The sequence below is a fragment of the Anarrhichthys ocellatus genome, unplaced genomic scaffold, assembly GCF_004355925.1.
Source record: "Anarrhichthys ocellatus isolate YVR2014 unplaced genomic scaffold, GSC_Weel_1.0 scaffold7, whole genome shotgun sequence".
Taxonomy (NCBI): Eukaryota; Metazoa; Chordata; class Actinopteri; order Perciformes; family Anarhichadidae; genus Anarrhichthys; species Anarrhichthys ocellatus.
This window is the reverse complement of record NW_022280037.1, coordinates 2454346-2475793: the sequence shown is the minus strand read 5'-3', so window position 1 is coordinate 2475793 and position 21448 is coordinate 2454346. Positions and strand designations below refer to the sequence as shown.

The following is a 21448-nucleotide window of genomic DNA, read 5'->3' as shown; positions in this document are numbered from 1 at the left end:
GGGGCATACTGTTGCAGTCAAATGCTCATTGACTTTTAAGATAAAGCAAAAGAAGATTTCCAAAAGAAACAGTTTGATCACAACAACTTTTGTGACTTTCTTTTGAAGAGGATAGCACCAACCGAAGCAGGAAGGTCAGCCAGCATTCTTGTCCAAAAGTATTTAATCTTGTCCTCTTACAGGCTGGAATGTGGAGGATAGTCACGACTATGCAGACTGGGGAATCTTAAATCACCAACAGATATTTGCTTTTATTCTGCAGACTCATGCTTTCTTCTCTCTCTCGCATTTGTTCTTGTTCCCATCATGCCTTGGCCTGATATTCTGTTATGTATAAATCAAACATGTCACTAATCTTAAAAAAGCAATATCCGACAGTCTGAGGATCAATATAGCAGCAAACAACTATTTGCTATGTAAAGACATAGTAGTATGTCTACTTGAGAAGAGAATGTAGTCACTTTCCCTCTGTCTGTGTTGTTATCCGAGATGTTCATGCATGTCAGTGTGCCCCACTGGTGAGCTAACGGCCGCTGCTCTGCACTGAGCTCATATGGCAGTAACGGCTGATAACGCCGTCCCGACCGACCGCGTCATTCGGAAGCGTAGAACCAACCCTCTGGTTTCCCCTCAGGTTAAAACCGTTACCTCTGTCAGCACTTTCCCTGTAGTTTGCACTGTTAGCGCTATTGGTTATGAGCCGCTGGCCACGTTGAGAAATGCTCCTAATCTCGTATTATGAACCTTCAAAGCTTACTTTGAGGTTCTCCTCTGCTCTGTGGACCTTTTTTCGCGAATTTGATTATATTGAGAGAAAAATTAAGTCTTGGTTTGGTATGATATATACGTACAGTGAGCCTATATATAGAGTACAGAGTAAAACCGATGAGACCCTCAGAGCTTTTGATATCTGGATCATCTTCTTTGCTTTGGCATGGTCCAAGTTAGAGGGATCAAATAGTAGGAGCAGACCAAGTCTCTATCAGATAACGAGTCCCAAAGAGCTGAGGACATTTCATGTACATGTGGTCTCCTGCAGCACCTAAGACTCGGGAATGGCGGGGCTCAAGATAAGAATTACCCAGAGGATCACATGTCAAAACACATGAAGAATAGTGTGCGTGATTATTATGCTAAAGAATTTTTGGGGGATATCAAGTAAAAATATAAACTCTTGATTGCAACAGTGTTGTCTTTTATTTTTAGAAAATGGACAGCTCTTTTAGTTCTTGAGAATAATAGCCTTTCCCGCTACCGTCTTCTCTTCAAATGCCCATCCACTGCTGGTCAGCACGTGTTAGGCACATGTAAATAGCTCATTGGTTTGTGGGAATCAATCAAATCAGTAAAAGTTACTCCAAAAAACATGTGCAATAATGTTTAGCATGTAATCCAAGCTCACCACTACCTTACAATAACACAAACCTGCTTTTAAGTCCGAGCTGTTCTCTGTCCTCATGCTTATGTTCAATTGAGATGACATTGGAGCAACAGCAGAACACGTTTGAGGTGGCAGGAAAAACACAGCAGGCTGCCACGGGACTGTATATCCTATATTCTGTTGGTTTAGGTTTGGAGGGAGAACAAATATTTAAGTCAGATTTAAAAATGAATCTCGTGCGCCTCTTTTCTCTGGAGCGTACATAAAGAGACGCAACCGCAACATCTCTCCCTTTCACTCCCTCTCTCCCTCTCAGCCACAGCGCTCCAGCCTCACTAGACATCTCGAATGACTGCTGTCAGCATGGTCATTAAGTCTTTCAGTCTGGGTCTGTTTAAACAAGCTCCTCTGGCGGCCAGTAGCCACACAAAACCAATTCCCAGCCACGGGATGATGCGCTTCTCTCTGCCAAAATTCATGCCTTGGTCCATTTAATGGGTGGTCAAACACACTTATTGTTAGGTAGAACAAACACTCCAAGACGTGTTTTTGTAAAGTTTCCATGGCTGCTTGTGATGAAAGGGTAAAATAACCTTCAACCACCTGTTTATGTTATTATCGAAGAAGAATATTGTATGGTGTTAATGTGTGGCTTACATTTATTTTTGTCGATTCACTGAAAATTAAAATCCTGATATAATTTCTGATTCAAATCTAAGAGTCTGCAGCCATACCAGCGCCTCTGTGAGGCTATACTTAGGCACTTATAGGCAATGCTAACAGGTAGCTGGTATAATGTTTGCTATGTTTAAAATCTCAGTTGTTACTCCAACAGTCTCCAACAGTCCAAAAAATGTCCCATGGTCCCGTTATCCTGAAACAAACACCCATTGTTCCAAAAATAGAGGCACTCTATTTTTGGCGTCATTCTATTATGTAGAATTAAGGTATGAGTATCAAGGCGACAGAGGGCGGGTCATGCCTTTGCCATGGTTGGGGAAAAAAACACTGCGATCGGTAAGGTACCATGACGTTTTTTTGCGGGAAGTGCTTCTGTTCCTTGCACAGATTTTGTATTTTTAAACAATGGGAATTTGTTTTTGTGTTAGCATGATAACATTTGCCAATCAGCACAAACCAAAGTACAGCTGAGGCTAATAATAATGCCAGTAGTTTTGCAGGCATGTGGCCATAAACCAAAGTAATGGACTAATGACAATTCTGACCTGATGGTGGCACTAGAGGACAAGTCAAGGGATCACCAAAGTCAGAATGCGCAATCTCCTGAGTCCAATGAACGTCTGTCCAAACGTTCATTGCAATCCATCCAATATTTGTCGATGTCCTTCAATCTGAACCAAAGTGGTGGATTGAACGACATTACCCCCCCTAGTGCCATGCTGTCCCAAAACAGTCCCAAAAATTGTTGTATATTTCAATACAACATTTGCATTGTCTTGTTGTTTGCTTACATTGTACCTCATCCACATCACCAAGTCTTGTCCCTAAAACCAAGTCAGATTTATAGCTGATCTACGTAGACAGGCGTAAGGTATCCTCACGAGTCTAGACAGGGGACATACCTGTCTGTCTGAGTCTAAGCGTAGCATGTCATCAGGCCAAGGACATAAATGTCATCTAATGACAAAACCGCCTGCTATTGCTGGACAGATTCTCTGAATATTTTCTATTCAGTGATCTAAGACATCTGTGCTTTTGTAGCAAGCCAGCCACTTAGTTCCCACGCAACAGGCTGGTGAAGAGTTTTTTTTTTTTTGTTTTTTTTCAAGGTACACTGGAGATCTACATTGCCCATTCATTTAAATTTCTCCATAAACATTGAAAACCACTTTACCGTCAGTAAGACAGTCTAGTATGATCACAACTCTTTCAAAAACAACACTGGATACCGTCTCCCCAGGATGATTACCTTTACAGCCTGAAATGTGGCTTTGAGGATCGAGACAGCTTTCAATGCTCCCCGTCATATCGGTCTATTTTATCCCAAGCACTCCTCCTCCCCGCACGCACACATTTATTTTCTTGACCAATGTGTTAGCCAAAACCAGGGGCGACATGGAGCACCCCTGAGTGTTTTTGTGTTCACTGCTGCCCTCCAAACCCACATGAACTTAAGGTGAGAGGACAGTCTTAAATGACAAACTTACCTCAGGTGGATAAGGAAAAGAAATAGCTTTGATATGCTGCATTTTTACTGAGTGCTGAAAGAGCCATTGGTGCTCACCACCCCGCCAGTAGCACTGTGAATACCACTGGAGTTCTTATAGCAAGATCCCGCATCAACTCCCCAAGGTAAATATCATCTTATGTCTAGAATCAGGTTATGTCCTTTTCTCTTATATCATACAGAGCTAAATGACTTCCTTTGGGCAATGCTGGGATTGCTACTGGGGGACTGTCGTGTCAAAAAGTAGCAGCAGGCATGTGTTTAAATTGTTCAAAAGGTTGCGGTTTCCACTCTTTTTGTTTCCAAATGAGAGCAGTGTGAAGTAAAGTGTCTACACGGGCCTGGATTGTTGAAGACTCCTCAGGCTCTCTTTGAGACAGTTTTAAGGGGGTAAAGGTTTAGAGTTTTGAGTGCAAAATCCATTATGACCGTTAATCACCTCATTCCTATCTAAATGGTTTTAAAACCAGAGCTTTAAAGGAGGTCTTGTGTTACCATTCCTGTAAAACACTGGACATGTAAACCACACACTGACCTTACCTTCGCTGGAGCTCAGATCTCAAGTGCTGATAGAGTGATGGCTTTGTACCGAAACGACAAAGGTGGGCTACTCACCGCAAAACAGCATGTGCTCTACGTTAATGCAGATCAGACAAGGATTATCAAGAACATTACATTGTTAACAAAAAGGACCAACAGTGACAAGCCTCGCTGATATTTGGATCCAATTGTGAGAATGTAACATTAACCAAAGTTAAAGAAGACAGACAGCCTGGCATGCGCAACATTTAGGACACAGGATAGGCATAATGAGCCTGGCATCGTTCTCAACAGCATGCTGCATTCTGGGAGAGCACTCGGACGGCAGTGCCAGTCTGTAAGAGAAGACAGCTCTGCAGTGCAATTTGTCTTAACCAACCAGGCATGACGGAGCCCTGAGGGCATGTGCAGGAGTTAAATGAGTTGGATCCCTGTGGCCTGACTAAAGAACAGGGTAAATGTCTTCAGCTTCCACAGTAGGTTAGGTGTGATCACAAAACAGGTTGATGTGGCGACAGCTAGGTGATAACAAAGCCCACAACATAACAGTTTCCGCAATGCATAATCTTGCTCATTTCAGCATAGCAAGGCTTTCTTTACAGTCAGTCACTGGCAAGAAGCTGCACGTCATATTGTTGACAGATCAGGCTTAGCGATTTTAGCTTCCGCACACTGAGCGGGCTGCTGAATGAGATCCGTTTTCGGATTTAACAGACCCAAACACGGACTTCTTGAACCGAGTGACGTGGGCCAGCTCTGCCTGCCAACAGCAGCCGATGCGGTAGCACACCCCTGTTGTCATTCGGCTCTCAAGGCTCCTCAAGCGTTGAGGCTCAAAAGTTAATGAGCTGAATCTCTGCCCCTGGCACAAAGCTAGCACTTCCTGCAGACTGAGAGGAGTCTCAGGTTGGCCTGCCGTAGCTTTTAAGAGCAACCTTGTCTGTATGCAGAACAACAGTACCTGTGTATTCTGATGTTCTTCTGTGGGGGCGATTGATGACTTGAAATGAGAAGATATGAGGACACACACAAAAATAGGGGCCAAGCCCTTTCACTGTAAAATTGCAGGATGATGATGATGACGGGTCTCATGCCGAATTCTTCTTGCTTGACTAAACAAGAGTAGTTAACTTAATGTCTTCTTGATAAATTGCAGCATTGCTAATCAGGATGGATGACTGCAGGAGCACTGCCACTGATGCTTGCAAGCTTACTTTTTGAGATGCCTGTTTATGTGCTTGTGGCCAGAACTGCAGGGGAACCTTTCCATCTGTAAACAATCACACACTGTGCACTATATTTGTTGGATGAATGATGAACCATAATACTATAGAGACGGATCCTCAACACCAACAGTGATTATATATTAATGGATATCGTCCATGAACAGTGAATCATTAGGTTGTTTGGGTCAAGTTTGCAATCTACCACTTGGAGGGAGAATGTTTCAACCATTGTCAATTACTTTTAACTAACATCTATCTAAGTCATTTATACATTACCTTTAGCTATTTCAACCAATTCACTGCTTTAAGATAACCACTGATCCATTACTTTTAGATGATTAAACTACGTATCCATGTCTTTTAGCCATTTCAACCATTTATCCATTAGCAAATTATTTTGCTTACTTAGCTTTCTCTACTTCCAACTGTCTTCATTAACCGTTTTGACTCAGGTCCTACCGTTTCTTCACTTTTGTGAAGCTGAAAGTTGCAGCTACTTCTAGCTCAACATGACGGCTCCCGGGCGAGATTTCACTGCACAGCTGTGGTGTCTCATAGTAGAAATAAAGGCATTAGGTTAAAACCAAAACTTAAGTCAATAATTCAATTGTTTATAACTTTATTCAAGGTTCCATTAAAGCCATTGTACAAAACAGAGTTGCAATACGAAATACAGTTTGTAGTCCCATTTTGCTACATAAGAAAAACTCACAGAAAAGGCAAAACAATAATATATGTTAACCCGTTTTGTTCAGCTGGTTTACATTTACCTCAGATTTGCTTTGTTGATGCCATATTCTGAAGCCCTGCAAGTCATTGCGGTGTTGATGTTGGTAAGAATGTGATGTTCCTGTGCACACTGTACTTGGCTGTTTGTCTTGGTGGCGGTCTGAGGCTGCTTAATAGCACCGCTCTGGAAGAACGCAGAGCTTCTGGATTGATAAAATATCCCCGAGATCAAGCATCCGAGGGCCTTCAATTCATTACACATGTCCTCAGCCTCCCCGGTTCAACCCTGTGATCAAGTGCCGCCCCTTGATCACCCATGGAGAGAAATACCACACAAAAGCCCTCTTCTGTCTTCTGAGGGTCTTTGTTGTTGAGTGTGAGAGCTAGACTCTTGAAAATAGATAAATAATGTCTATAAGCGTTGATAAGAATGTAACTGAAGGTAATTCTAAGAGAGGCTTCAAGGCTGTTTGGTGTACAGAAAGAGAAGTCTGCTTCCCAGTCTCACATGTGGTCTTTAGAGAGTTCATTACTTTTAGGGTTTATTGAGCCATTAGCTTGGGAAAGGATAAATAGCTGTTGACGTGTCATTAGAAATTAGCGTGCTGCCATGAAGTTTACTGCGAGGGTTATATTGTCATCAACTGGCAGTGTTATACCAACCTGATGAGGACTAACGGGGCAAATTCCAGTCAAATGTAGCACATTAAACTGCCATCAGTGCACAAGAGGACACCACTTCTCCTTGACCTCGTACACCACTGGTTTCAACAAATCTACTGATGTACACAATCACTGAGAAGCAGCTGTTATTTGAAATAGTTTCCAGTCTGCTTTGTGTCTTGTGTGTGAAGACAGAAAGAAAGATCTGACTTCTGACATGCCAAATCCCTTCTGTGAGAGGAATAAATTGGCTAACATGGAGTAGACGAGGAAGTGCTAGAAAATCTGTAGCCTCGTTAAAGGCAGGAATCAATTTCTGTCAACAAAAAGCCCTTCACCACACAACCGCAAACCTGCTGTTCCTCTATCATCGACGTTAATAAGCACTTCATAAGTCAGCAACAGGCATGCAATCTGAAGTGACATGTTATTTTCTCCTTGCTCTTTTTCCTGGATTGCGATCAATGGTTTTTTCCCCAGTTTTTTTAGTAAAAATCACGCAAACTCAATGATGAGGAACGTGATATGACGTGCATGTTAGTTAAGGCAAGAACTTTCCATCCGTCCGTTTTCACAGCATACGTTAAATGGAAAACAACCGTCTTTTATTAGACTATAAATGTGGTCGCTAACAATTGTAAATAATTACAATGATTCAATGTAGGCTACAGTCTGGCAGCACATACTCTCCTCCCCAGTCCCCCCCGCTGGTCTCTGCAGTCTGCACTTAGCGCTGCTTCTTTCTCGCGTCGGCCACTCAGTGGGAGACATCAACATACAGAGTGTAGCATGAGCGGGTCGAAGGTCAGGAACTCAGTGGTGCGGGGCCTTCTCTACTGAGATACTTGTACAATCATAAGGTTGTGTGTGAGTGGCAGTTAGCAGTGGGTCGGCACACCAAGAGCATGTGAGTGTGAGGTGTGATCACTGTGCGCTTGTGTCTCCTTCGTCTGCCAGACCCCAGCTGCGCTGCGCGGTATTGACACCAGAGAGAAGTTCAACAAATCCTCAGTTAGGTTTACAGACATGCCACTGATGCCCGACTACTTTTGTACTCTCTACAAGAACTCTGGGCTTTGTATGGCTAACTTGTTGTGACACATCATGATCAAGTGTGAGCGGGTTTTTGGTCCTTCATTTGGGCATTTTCCCTGCAGTGTTTTCATGAGTGATTAACATATATCCTCTCATAGTCCTGCATGTGCTTTGTATAGAAACGTCTGCCAAATAACGTGCTGTGTGTTAACTCACGTGTGTAGCGTTAACAAATCATTGATTTTGTATAGACTGTAGAATTATGCAGAGACATGATTGCTCTCTGGCGCTAACAGACAGCTTGACAACTCAAAACACAGATGCATGCAGATCTGCCCTGGTTGTCCGCCAATAATCATCACAGGCAGCATGTTGTTTTAAGGAATTAATACCAACATAGTGGTGAGAGTCATGGCGTGAGCAACAGTCCTTTGCGGAAAGCGCCTTCTCTCACTTTGCAAGTGCCCAAAGCCACAAGCATCCCTGAGTTACATAACAGTCCTGTTGTGTAGGCGTAGACTTCTGTCTTTTTCGACTCAGGTCATGGACAGCCACACAGATGGACAATAAAATGAGGTTCCAATATCCTGATAGCATTCTCCACGGCAGAATCTTCATAGACTGATAGAAGGGAGACTTGATCTGTGTAAGTGCATTTCCAGGTTTCGAAATGAAGAAAATGCTCTGAAGGGAATGGGGTCTGGTGTCTGCCAGACTCATGCTGTTTATGTCTACGGTCAATAGATTATTCAGGCAGCAATGAAGGGACCTACAGTACATCTACCTGGCCATGACAAACTAAAAAACTAAAGTTACACTATAGTGATGATGGTTTTGAAGACAGGACAAAATGAGAGATCCATTCAAACAAATTATTCAAACGCATGTTTCATTATATACATTTGCACTAAAGTGGTCTTCTAAATGGATAAAACGTAAAAGGATTCACTAAATCTTAATTTGAAAAGCTGAATGAATAGGAATGAAAACGTCCTTCATCAGTGCATGATTGGTGTGACGCAGCAAAAAAATGTGCTTGTCTGAAGTTTAAAGTGCATGGCCGTCTTCAGAACCAGGCAGAGAAGCCGTGCTTTTCCTTCTCCACCCATATGCTGTCAATCACCTTCCCATACTGGAACACAGAAAAAGGTCTTTGTCATGACTTGAGGCAATACTGTTTGACCTTTAAATGCATCCTTTGCTCTACTTGTGTGCATGTTCCTCCATGTGTGCTCACCTGGTCATCGGAGACCTGCTCCAAGTAAATGTGGGTGGCATTGACTACTTGCATGCGGGTGTAGCCGTAGTCCGTGCTGCGGAGAGCGCTCCACTCTTTGGGGTTTGGATTGAACTTGTCGGTCTTCTCTCTGCAGCCCTGCAGAGGAACCGACAGCGATTAAACTGAATCTGTTAGCAATGAGCCGCATGCATTTCTCCAGCTCTGTCCACGAAGCCCTGTGTGACTACTTCACCACACAGACTTCACTACTGTGGCTGAGCCTCGGTGCGAGTCTGGCCGCATTTTGATATGCCGATGACTAATCCCTCTGTGGTTGGATGACAAAGCACGCACCGCTCACCACATCAGAACCCACTTAACCAGAGGAACAGCTGGTACTAAACTCATGTGGCAGACCAATTGTTGCACAGAAAGGACTGCGAACAATACATAACATTGTTTTTGTATATGCTGCTGTCAATTTATTCATTGATCTGTTTGTGAAAAGGTAAACAGTGATGCAGCAATGTGAAGGTACTTACAGCAGAGCCTGCGATGATGTGTACTGGAGCTTTTGGGTTCACATAAGGCTGCTCTTTGCTTCCATTGTGCACCTAAAGAGAAAAACATCCGTCTCTTTCACTGATTCAAAACAAAGGCTATAGATGTAAGCATGTGGTGAGTTAAGAATGCAGGTGCTGACCTTGTCACCGTAGACAGGCCAAAGCCTCTCATATGTGTGCTCATGTGCCCACAACTCCACATCCACTCCTGTGAAAAATATCTGATAGTCAGCAACCTTCCATAGAGAAAACATAACTTTAGCTTTCACATTTTGCTGTGTGATCTGATGTTTCTCAGATCCTCTGCCCATTTCATTTTGAGATGTCTCAGCAATGTTAACAAAAAGCTTAAAATCAGAGCAACTAAAACTTTCAGAGTTCCACCACCATAAGTTCAATAATTAAATGCAACAAACAAAAGCCTGGGAAATATAATACAGGAAAAACATTTTGCAGGGATATCAGCCAGACCAAAGGCCTGCTTTTTTAATAAAGGATGTTTGGATTGCTCTGCTCTCTGCAACTGTTGGGACATTAGTCTGTCTGAGTTTGCTAATCTGTAAACTTAAACACCCATTAGCAGCACACAGCTGGTTGTCAAATAGAGACCGTACCATAGCGGTAAAATAGATCCTCTAGACCTGGAGCTGGCGGTTGGGTGTCATTCCGTCCCAGTCGGACCTGAGAAATAACAGAGAGGAAAGAAGTCAGCATGACCTGGCAGTAGCGTATGAAACACTACCTGCCACCTGAAACACTACCTGACAGAGCCCCATCGTGCATGTGCCAGCCTCCGTGTAAACCGAGCCAAGTGCTGAGGGAAGTAAGTCTTAGTGGAAAGTATTTGGTCCAAATTTACAGTGATTATGACAGCATACTGTGAATTGGCTTATTATGGGCTGCGATGTGGACTGGCCATCCAGCAGTAATTCAAGTTTTCCTACAATCCTACAAATACCTTTATGATGATAAATTAAAACCTTTACCGCCAAAATGTGCTGCTCACTAAAGAACACACTGCAAAATAAACTATGAGAGCTTTGGAGGCAATCAAAAGTGTTTAAGGTGATGATATAATATATTTTTGGTAATAAAATGTCTGCCATCAGGAATGCAGCTAAGTTATTACAACAGGAATGTCCACACTTGAGAGCAAGCAGTAGCCTCCTGCTTTACGCAGCTTCTCTTTACTTCCTGTTTCTTATAAATAAGTTTAAAAAAACGACCTGTCATATAGAAACATATAGGATTCTGTGGTTTACACACATAGGAGTCAAACCGAGTACAGTCGTCTTGGTCGTCATCGGAGCAGTACATGGGTCTGTGTCCCATGGTGATGATCCATGGACGCACTGCTCGGTTCTCTGGCCTGTTGGCCTCCTAGGTTGGGAGAAGGAAGTGGTAAAAAGCATGCATACATCATTGCGTGCCACACTGGGATACGAAGACAATTTTGTGTTGGAACAGAAAGTGGAATGCATAGATTTATATCTATAATGGAAAAAGAGAGGCAGAGAGCAAGTGTGGAAACAGAGAACACTTAGCCAATCGTCTACACGTGTAACTGGTGTGGTCATTAACCTCGAGGTCTTTCATCAGCCACTCGTACTGCTTGAAGATCAGCTCCTGGCCGAATTCGAGATAGAAATAAACCTCAGTGGAGAGGGAGATGATGTGTGCTGACCCCAGGTTCCAGCTGCAGATACACATCGTTAAAATGATACACAGTATGGCCCAGGAGAGAAAAGCATGCCGAAAGTCAGCGGATAAGCAAGGCCTCACTTTAAACGCCAGATAAGTGTGAATAATACTCTCAAATCCAGGCAATGTTTCGTCTCTGACATTCTGCTGCTGAATGCGGTGCCAGGTCCACTTGAGGGAATAACCTCCTCGCTGTAATACGAGTGCTTACGTGTTCATCCTGCAGCGTTAATGGAAAAGCATAAAAGCATGTGTTCTGTACATGTGTGCTACATGTTATGAACTGAACAGTTTCCAGTAGCAGTTGTGGGATTTCAGGTTGCCTCTCCTTGTTGCTAACCGGCTCTCATCCAGCAGGCCTGTCTGCATCTATAGGGACTGATCAGTGGGCAGCTAGCCTGTGGTCTAGCAAGGTATTATCTTACTGTCTGAGAAAAGGTCGTCTGTAGTGGACTATGAGTCACCTACTTAGATGTATAGCATCTTTGTACGGTGCCCATGTCCCTGAGATAGGAGAGCGCTCCTAAGCTGCAAATTCCTCTGGGCTGCCTCTTACAGCTCATTAATGCGTTCTGAAATACAGTAGGAGGTTTTGGTAAATCTTCCCGTGGTACTTCACATGGGGCCCAGGTCGGAAAATAAATGATTTCTCTGTAGCTAGCCTTCACTTTCATCTAACCAAAAACTGCTGGTTAAGCACGTCAAAGCACATTAACTGAAGCAACAATTGACTAAGTCAAATATTGAGTTGTTCCATAAAGCCAACATATTCTGTTCTCTCTTACCTGTACCACAGGCTTTCAGTCTGGCCTGGCATGCTGAAGCGATTCCTGTAGTTGGAGAAGTTACTGCAGACAAAGAAGGTAAGAAAAAAGAAAAAAGTTAGATGGACTGATCATACAATCTAGGTTCTTTGACTGTGAAAAAAAAAAAGCAGCACCGACACACAGACTCCTGCTCTCTCTTTATTTTGTGGTGCAAATACAATTTTCATCTTTGATATGAGATATAATTAACGAGCGTTTCTTAAAGTAACTGCCTAGTTTCGCTGCAGTTCTTTTGTTTCAGGTCACTTTTCTGTATTCATTTCAACCTCGTAGAGCACTCTGGGTGGTAAATCAGCGGATAAAGATGACCATCAAGCTGTGGTGGTGACATCTGCTTCAAACTTCAGCTATTCTGAGAAACCGTACAATTTTCTGTCGCCAACATATCAGTGGCTGCCTATCCAAATTAAAGGCTGTAGAAAAACATGCACGTAGATTCTGTGACCTCACCCTATAGGTTCCTGATAGGAGGTTTTCAAGCTTAGGATCATGGGCAGATAATCAAACTTGGTGCGACGTGGGGTGGAGCCGAGAGACATCATGGCTGAGCGCACTACACTTGTCAGTCAAGAAAAAAAAAGGCCTCTAAATATACATCTCGAAAAACCAGGGCATCCTCTTTAAGGAACAGAATCATTTTAGATCCAGCGGCCATTAGAGGAATCAAAGCTTAACTTAGGCACCACAGCGGTTTCAGCACTGACATGTGGTAGTTCCTACTTGATGCAGGTACAATAAGGTACTTGCAGTTATCTTTCACTGCTGCCATAATCTCCACCACTCATTTCTAGACTCTTTGCACGGCACCAGATGACAAAATCATCAAGAAATACTCAAAAACATCCAAGAGCTCACAATCACGCACGCACACTAAACCAGCACTCACCAAGTATTACAATGCGAGCACCGTGCAAAAGGAGAAAAACTCTTTCATGGAAAGGTCTCCCTCACGCCAATCCGCCAGTCTCTCTTCACGGTGTTTCATTTCAGCATGAAAGCAGGAGCCAATCTCAACGGGCCATTAAGGAAGCGAGGTGAGAATGATTGTTTTCTTATCTTACATAAGGGAGAAAAAAGTGGAGTATTCTGGACTTCATAATGTAGGGTTAGGGGTAACTAGAGATCAAAGGCTGGGGGACAGGGACACAAAAGGAGGATCATAAGAGACCTTTATTAATATGAATAAGTGTGGTAATCCAGCAGAGGCCAGTTTGTGAGCTGTGATCTCTCAGGTGTCTATCATACTATTATAACCCAAAATCCAGTTGCTACAATTTCACATTTAACTGTTGATTGCTTGGAAAGTATTTGAAACGAGCATCATTGCATTTACAACAATGTACAGTATATTCTGATCCAACCACACAAAGCCATGATAGCTAAAACAGAGCTAAAGGGTGAGATCTATTCCTAAATGATCTGAAGTTCTCAGTCATGGTATTGAACCAACAACAGTCATAAGATGGGTTCATACTCCCATCTTGTGGCTAGGACGTGTACCGGCAACAATGTACGGTGATCTGGGAAAACAGTTAGTAGAGATAAACAATCAATTTTGTATCCAGTTAAATAATACACACACTCTCTTGTGATATAACCAGGCACGCCCTGAGGGAAAGGTTTAGCCTGTGGAAATAAATTCAACTGAAGGCTTTAAAGTCTCTCGTTTTGCGGCCTAAACGTGGAAAATCTGGTACAAACATGTATTTTATATTTGTTTCATTATTCTGCGCTATGGGAGTCCAACATATCCTCATCTGTAACAAAAAGCATGCTTATTTCCATGTGGGTTTGCTTTTCCATTAAACCAAGATTGAGATAAACATCTGGTGGCTGTCAAGGTCAATGAGAACACCACGACTCTTAAACTGAACCAACAAGACACCCCCCACCCCCCCCCATCATCATCTGATGAGCCTAATCCAGGCCGTTACAGAAATGAAAGGACCCAGTTGAAGTCTTGAGGAAGGGAAATGACTAACTCCCATCACAGGACAGCAACGGTCATTTCCCTGTCCCTCCGAGGGGCCGATGAAGCGTATTGTGCTCGGTGAACAAAGACAGTCTTGATTGGGGCCTTAGCATCCTCTGTGGATCCACTGCTCTCATCCTGCTGGAATGCTGAATGAAAATTTTTGTGGTCAGCAATGTTTGAATTGCCTTTCACCCATTAGGTTTTGAGGTTGGAAAGAGAGATGAACAGAGACGTATAGTGAGAGGGAGCACATCAGACAGCGAAGGAAGAAAAAGCAGAGGCCAGCTGCTGGGAATATCTGGATTCTTAACAACACCACAGAGCAAAACACACTTTTTACATATAGGGGAGGGAGAGAGGGGAGCTGGATTTCTGGTTGTGTAATGCAGCGAGCTCTTTCTTGATATCAGGTTGCGAAGCCAAGAAAAAGAGACTACTGTTAGCAGCTCCTTAATAAAGGCCAGGCAGTAGTCACATTTCACATGGCAAGGCCAGGCGAGGACTGTCTCAGTACAGCAGCGGCAAGTAAATATTATGGTGCAAGATCAGGCAGCGCTAAACGTTTCAAAATGCATAAACACACACGGCTGACTCCAGCAGATGTACTGGGAATTTAGGGACATTATCTGCTAATCCTCGGGATGAAAAGTATCTGTGGCTTCTGAAAGTTTTGCTCTCTCTCTACATTTTACACATTTACAATCATCTTGTATTATCTTCAACAAAACATTGAACTGAACTTGAATATGTCCCCCGGATAAATAAACTACAATTCATAGACAGCGGTACATTTTTGTTCCCTATTAGGTTGAAAATATAAACCAACCTGAACGATTATTTTGGTGGGGCATAATAAAAATGCTAAAGGGACAAAGACGCAATAAAAATTATTTCAGAATATCAATGTACAACAAGGCTGTTACAATTTGTTTAAGGCTACAACAAATGATTATTGTTATTACCAATAAATCTGCAGATCAGATCAACCTCAACCAATTAAACAGTCCATCTATAAAATGTCATGAAATAGTGAAAAATGCCAACCGAAACACAATTTTGTCTGGCTGACTGACTTTCTAAATTAAAAGATATTCAATTTTATTAAAATTTCCACCCTGGTGCACGATTTCTTGTCATTGTATTGTAAAAAGCATCAAATCCTCACATTTGAGAATCTGGAACCAGCAGATGTTTAGGATTTTTTTTTAACCAAAAATGATTTAAATTGTCCAATCAATAAATCAGCTAATTGTTTCACACGTTTCTGCATTGTTCTCTCCTCGCTGCCCTGTCTCTCAGTCCAGAAAATGACATTAAATGTGAGCAACGCGTTCAGAGATGATGAGTCAAGAACGCAGCCAGAGTTGGTCTCTGGGACCTGAAAAACAGATAGTGAGCTGATGGTTTCCAGTCAGATAAAGGTTTGTTTTGGAGAGCTTTGCCTTGTTGACACGCTGGTGGTTCCTGATGCCGCTCCAGCCTTTAAAGACCAAAATAGCTCCCATCTGTTCAAACTGTACAGTGAGGAGTTTTCAGCAGACCAAAGTGTGTTCTTTATGGAAAATCTGCGACACACCAGAAAGGTTGTTTTTCAGGGGTTCACCCCCCCCACACACACACATATACACATAAAAGAGCACGCTCGCACAGCATTTACAGTAGCCAGTTCTGAATGCAATTTGTCATGAGGTGTCTGGCAAGCTTCTCTCACCAATATGGATGTACTGCTATTTTTGCCCAAAACCCATTAATCATACTTTTGCCCCGAAGCAGAATGTGGCATAAAATGTAAACAAAAAGGAAAACATTAGCTAATCGAAAGCAGAAGACAGACAGGAGAGAGTCACACACCTTCCGAGTTCTCCCACTGACTATGAATGTCACTGTTAAAAGGTCCAGTGTGTACAATTTTGGGACATCTATTAGCAGAACTAATGTTTATTATTGTGTTTTCATTAGAGTATAATCAGCTGAATCTGACAATTGCTGTGTTTTCATTAGCTCAGAATGAGCCCTGTATTTTTACATAGGGAGCATGTCGTCTTCAGAGTCCGCCATGTTTCTATAGTAGCCCAGAACAAACAGGCTAAACACGGGCTTTAGAGAGGGCCTTTTGCGTTTTTATGTTACCTGAAGGCCACCGTAGTCCTCCAAAACTGCAGTAAAGTGACCCACTTAGTGCAAAAGCTGTGGTACCACGAGCCGTGACTTCCTAAAGTTGTGTCATTATCGTAAGGATGGCGTCTGAGCGAGGTGAACGGCGTTACCACAGCTTTGCAGTTGGCGGCTCACGTTACTGCAGTCTTGTAAAGGGAGAGGTGAGGAGGGACATTCAATAGGTGGCAATCTGCAACCACACCACTAGAGGCCAGTAAATCCAACACACTCGAGGAAACAATTCTACACTGAACGTGAGTTCATATAATATATAGAAATTTGGAAATTAGCTTCCACCTACTATGTAGATTCGTGGTTGCCTGGACAGGTCATGTAGGGCACGTAGGCTGCGATGGACTGAATCTGCCTCATGAACTCATCTCCGATCCTGGCATTGTCCTGAAACAGTGACATTCAGCTGTTAAACATGACGCCAAAGATTTTACTTTTTCTCCATTCACTGATTACTTTGATTGCTCTATTTTCCAGATAGCTGCAGGAATGTATCGCCTGTAGAAATAGAAGTTTATGGTGACAACACACGTCGGTGGGGCCATAAAGTGTTGTCGCAGTTCCGGAGAAGTATCTGCTAGTTAGTTAGCTAGTTAGCTAGGTAGCCTGTCCTTCTCTGGATGAAGCATTAAGTTGTTACATTTTCTCTCTACCCTCCGTTACGTTACTACTTCACTGCAAAACCTAATCTCAGTGAGTCGGCGACTTGCCAAAAGTCAATTTAGTTAATATGCAAGTTAGCCCACGACAACGGTCACAAAGGCAACGGTACATAAAAAAAGGCCGCCACTATGACCATCCCGCAACTTTGATCTGAATGGAAATGTCCGTTCTACTCCTATTCTAGCTCTATGGTATAGTTTATCAAACAAACCTTACTGAAATCATAGACATTTGTGTCTTAGATAAGCCAACACTGGCAATGCAAACACACTGCGGTTAACGGCTGTAATGATGGCTTCCACCTGCCAAAAACATTAATGACCTTTCAGACAAAATTCTCTCTCTCTCTCTCTCTCTGTTCTTCTATTTATAATATCAGTGAAGCCACAGGATTTACTTGCACATTCCAGCTAAAAATCACAGCTTGGAATAATTATGGTTATTAATGTGTGCAGTAGTAGTGCTGATGGTATTTAACATTTTTCCCTATTTGAAAAAAATAAGCATGAATAATGCAAGAACTCATTTTAGAATAATGATATAGGTTTCCAAGATAAATTTGTGCTAAATATCACAGATGACAGTTGGGAGGTTTTCAGATGAGCAAATATATTATTGAGACTTAAGATTCTGCGTTTTGAGTGACGCTTATTTTATTTAACAAATACTTGGGCGACATGACCCTGACTCTCGTCTTTCACCGCAGGCTTAAGGCATTTCAGAGTAATGCTAATCATAAGCTGTGTGTCTCAACCACAGCTGAGGGCCTTCATATCCACTTATAATAAACAGTGGTGAGTCTTGAGATGGGGGGCAGTGGAGAGAGGTAAAGTGGCTTATCTCATCTGTCATTGTGGAATTAAGAGGAATAGAAGAGTGGCTTTAAGAATATACGCTAATGTTGAAAGAAATTTGCTGTCAGTTACCTTTACATGGGCATAATTGTGATCAAAGTTTATGATATTGAAAAGACAGAAGAGTGAAATACCTCATGCATATCGTAGGCAAAGTCACCTGTAAAACATAATAAAAATCAATGAACGAAAGAGTTTGGTACAACAACAATAGGTATATCTGTGCACAGTGCCAAAATTAGTTTCCTCCAAAAAGTTGTGTTTATATCTTTGTCATAGGAAATATGCATTTAAAGGAATAGTTCAACATTTAAGGAAACACGCTTAGTAGCTTTCTTGCAGAGAGTTAGATGAAATCGATTCCACTCTCATGTATGTATGCTAAATATGAAGCTAGTTCAATTAGCTTAGCATTAAGAATGGAAACAGCTAGGTTCTATTTAAAGAATTACGAACTGTAAAACTTGTAAAGTGGCTGTAAAACAGTGTTGAACGGGGTGTTTCATTTGAAAAGCCACCAAAAATGTTCACGTTATTTCATCATCTTTTATTATCCATCAAGCTAGAAAGCCAGAGATTCAGTCAGATTTTTAGGCGAACACATTTTGGCACAACCCAGACCAATTATCTGTTTAGCTTCTGCTCCCCACAAGTGTTGGAGCGAGCAAATGACCGGCATCCAATCAATATTAACGTAATAGTAATACATATATTTGATTTGTGTTAGTGTAATCTGTCGCAAGCTGTGCCAGGTATCTGTGGATTACTGATGCCTGAGACAACAGCTGATAAAACAACGCCTCTTTGCTGCTTAAACAGTGCAAATTGTTGCAGTATTTTTTGTATCAGTGTCGAGCTTACCGATGTGCAGGATGGCGTCGTACATGCCGAGCTGCGTCTCCTTTTGCAGTCGTGCCAGAGACTGAGGGTTCTCATTGCCCAGGTCACCGTACAGAGCGAATCTGGGACTGAAGCTGGTGCTGTCGTTCAGAGCGGTGAAGGAGAAAACATCGCTCCAACCCTCATCACTCCCACAGTGGTAGACTGAAATTACACAGGTTGAGGACAAACTTTCTGACACGAGTTATGTTGTGAGAGAAAGTCAGTAATATTAAAGCTCCACCCACCATAAGTAGCAGCAGGTTTGAGGTCGGTGAGAGTGACCCTGTGGATGTACATCTTTCTCTTCTCCTCGCCTGAGTCCACAAACAGCGTCGCGTGCCCTTTGCTGCTTATCTCAAAGAGCCGACCCCCCAGAAGACCGTACTCCACCTGGCTCTCTGTCTCATTGAAGGTGGTCCAGGTCACCACCATAGAACCTGGCACTCCTGTGAAGAAAAGCCCAACTATTGGAATAGTGACATGGAGCGATCTGATTCACTTACTGATGCGTCCATGAAAGCTAAGAGGTGCTTATGAAAAACCTGACTGTGCACAAGAGTTGCGCTTTTCATCTTGCCGCTGGCAAAATATAATAACCATCAGAGAGCCGAGGTAAGCTGACGACTGGCCAGGTATTCATTTCATCAAGACATCAACGCATTTAATGACTACCGCGTTTCACCTTCTATGAGGAATGAACAAAAGAACATGTATGAACCAAGGGTAACATCAGCTACTATATATGTACGGCAGCTCAGGCCATTATCTGGTGCCTTGAACCTAAATGACTTACATTGAGTGCACAGGTAGCATTTCAGAGCAACAGGGCACTTCAGCAGGATATGTTGCTATTGCATGAAACATATAGACTTTCAAGATCACTGAAAGTGAATCTGAACTTCAGTGAACTTGCTGCAGAGCAGCAGAACAGTAACAAAACATCCAGCTCCCCAAATCTACCAGTGCTTTCATTGTATTATTGAGTGATTTGTACAAAAGATCTGTAAATCTGCAATTCATTTGACTTGGAGACTGGTTTGTACTACTAAGCGGAAAACTGATTCCCTAAATGAAAACACATAAGGCTGAGGATAACAGTTCAAACACTTACCTGGATAAGAGAGGTGCGTTTGCTCAGGCTGGGTCCAAATGGGAGGAACACCAAGCACCAACAGGGGTGCAAGGCTTAGCAAGGCCCAGGCAGTATGAACGGACAGCATTTTAACTAACAACCTGCGGGAACAACAACCTGTTGAAAGTAGCAACACACGCTCACACACACACACACACACACACACACACACACACACCCAGAAAATAAAACACTCTTGTGACTGTAATCACATGATGTTAAAAGCTTTCATGCCAAGTGAATGACAGTGTTTTGCACAGTCAACATCATACCTGACCTCAGCTCCAGTTCACACAACACACACAGTTCATGTTTCGGTCTCTGATGATGATGATGATCAGTCAACCCGAATGATGAGAATGCAGAACTGAAACAGCAGAGTCAGCGCTAACAGCTTAGAAAGAGACGATGTGTCCACGAAAGCAGCTGATGTTCATTGTGCATTCAGGGAAGTGAGCTCAAGTGCAGCGGAGATTATCTCACAAGCCACAGCTTGACTTAGATCAATGAAGTGCAAAGGCAAAACTGCTCCTCTGCCTCACTGATCGGAGTGAAGGCACTGCCAGAGTCATGGCCAATGAAAGAAAAGGCATGCTCGTTTGAGCCAATACACTCTATCAGCTGATCTCATTTAATAGCTAACTGCATCTTCAGTTGAATGTGTCTTTCGGTTATATGAGATCAGCTAATTGGGATGACCTGAAACCACGCATCTTTTTTTTTTATTTGCACCATTCATATCTCAATAGTCGCTAGAGGGTGCACACTGCACAGACTGCATAATGAATAGGGTGCTTTATTCTCTGATACAGGGCGGTATTAGTAGTTGGAATCGGATGTTAACTAGTTGGCAGTAGAATCAAAGGGAAGGTGTAACGTTAACTCTACTGTCTCTCTGCATAGGAATGGAAAACAAGGTGAGTAACGTTCACTTTACACCGTTCAGGATAAATTGTTTCACGTGTTGTAACGCGGTTATATTTTGCTGTGAAGGTTCATAGACCACTGGTTTTTCTATTGAACGTTACATAACTTAATGTTAGTTGTTAGCAGGCGAATACTTACCTTTGTTAAGTGAGCGCTACGTACGTTAAAAAGCCTTTTTATTTTGTCTTTGACCTGCACGTACAGTTTAAATATACTGAATACGTCTCAAACACAGCCTGACCCGAATAAGTAAGCTAACGCTAAATGTTAAATGACTAACTTATAACACTCACAACACATGTCAGCTGTTGGCCCGGGAGCAGTTCCTGCTACGTCATTGCACAGAACAACACCATGCCCAAGTGGCTTGTGGGAACTTGTGTTTTGATACGTAATAGCCTGGAAAGCCTGTAAAACTGGAGGATGAAAACTTTATTCTTTTTTTAAAACAACTAAAGACAAAACAAAATGCAATGTAATTGCTGTGAATAATGGTTTAGAGACATACACTATATTGTGATTATCGTATTGGGTTGGCTTGACCACAAAGTCTGTGTGTGCTTGTAGATATTTAATTAAGTCTAAAAATATATTAAAACTGATTAAGGCTTCTTTTTCTGTAGCTATAATGGACTCCAACAGTGAGGATGGAGAGGACCAAAATCTTGAACATGACTTACAACAGGATGCAGCCCAGTACAGAGTGACCTATCCTCGTGGGACAGACACAAAAGATGTGAGCTGGAAGACGCATTATAAAACACAGATGTATTT

The 21448-nt window shown here is 42.5% G+C and overlaps 2 protein-coding genes across 10 annotated transcripts in view; one reads left to right on the top strand and one right to left on the bottom strand.

The window, feature by feature from the left end:
- Window positions 1-21448, top strand: part of LOC116383339 (KATNB1-like protein 1) — a 32846-nt gene that overhangs the window by 9688 nt on the left and 1710 nt on the right. For 4 of the 5 annotated variants that reach the window (XM_031847094.1, XM_031847091.1, XM_031847095.1 and 1 more), the window contains one exon: window positions 12042-21410. In XM_031847094.1, the coding sequence (XP_031702954.1) occupies window positions 21303-21410 (108 nt within the window). In that variant the 5' untranslated portion in view covers window positions 12042-21302. The remainder of the gene's footprint in view (window positions 1-12041; window positions 21411-21448) is intronic. The other variant, XM_031847092.1, reaches the window with a different exon arrangement.
- On the bottom strand, window positions 7311-21056 carry acp7 (acid phosphatase 7, tartrate resistant (putative)). 5 transcript variants are annotated; one of them, XM_031847085.1, is made up of 14 exons: window positions 20968-21056; window positions 19727-20114; window positions 18861-19061; window positions 18595-18777; window positions 17868-17893; window positions 16506-16603; window positions 12031-12093; window positions 11126-11240; window positions 10811-10924; window positions 10159-10225; window positions 9685-9752; window positions 9524-9595; window positions 9000-9137; window positions 7311-8894 (listed from the first exon to the last, which is right to left on the bottom strand). In XM_031847085.1, the coding sequence occupies exons 2-14, from the start codon at window positions 19833-19835 to the stop codon at window positions 8829-8831; spliced, it is 1320 nt and encodes a 439-aa protein (XP_031702945.1). In that variant the 5' UTR covers window positions 19836-20114; window positions 20968-21056; the 3' UTR covers window positions 7311-8828. The 5 variants fall into 5 exon arrangements, with proteins under 5 accessions (XP_031702945.1, XP_031702948.1, XP_031702947.1 ...); XM_031847088.1 differs by having other exon boundaries at window positions 19727-19864; window positions 20020-21026; XM_031847087.1 differs by having other exon boundaries at window positions 19727-19848; window positions 20020-21026.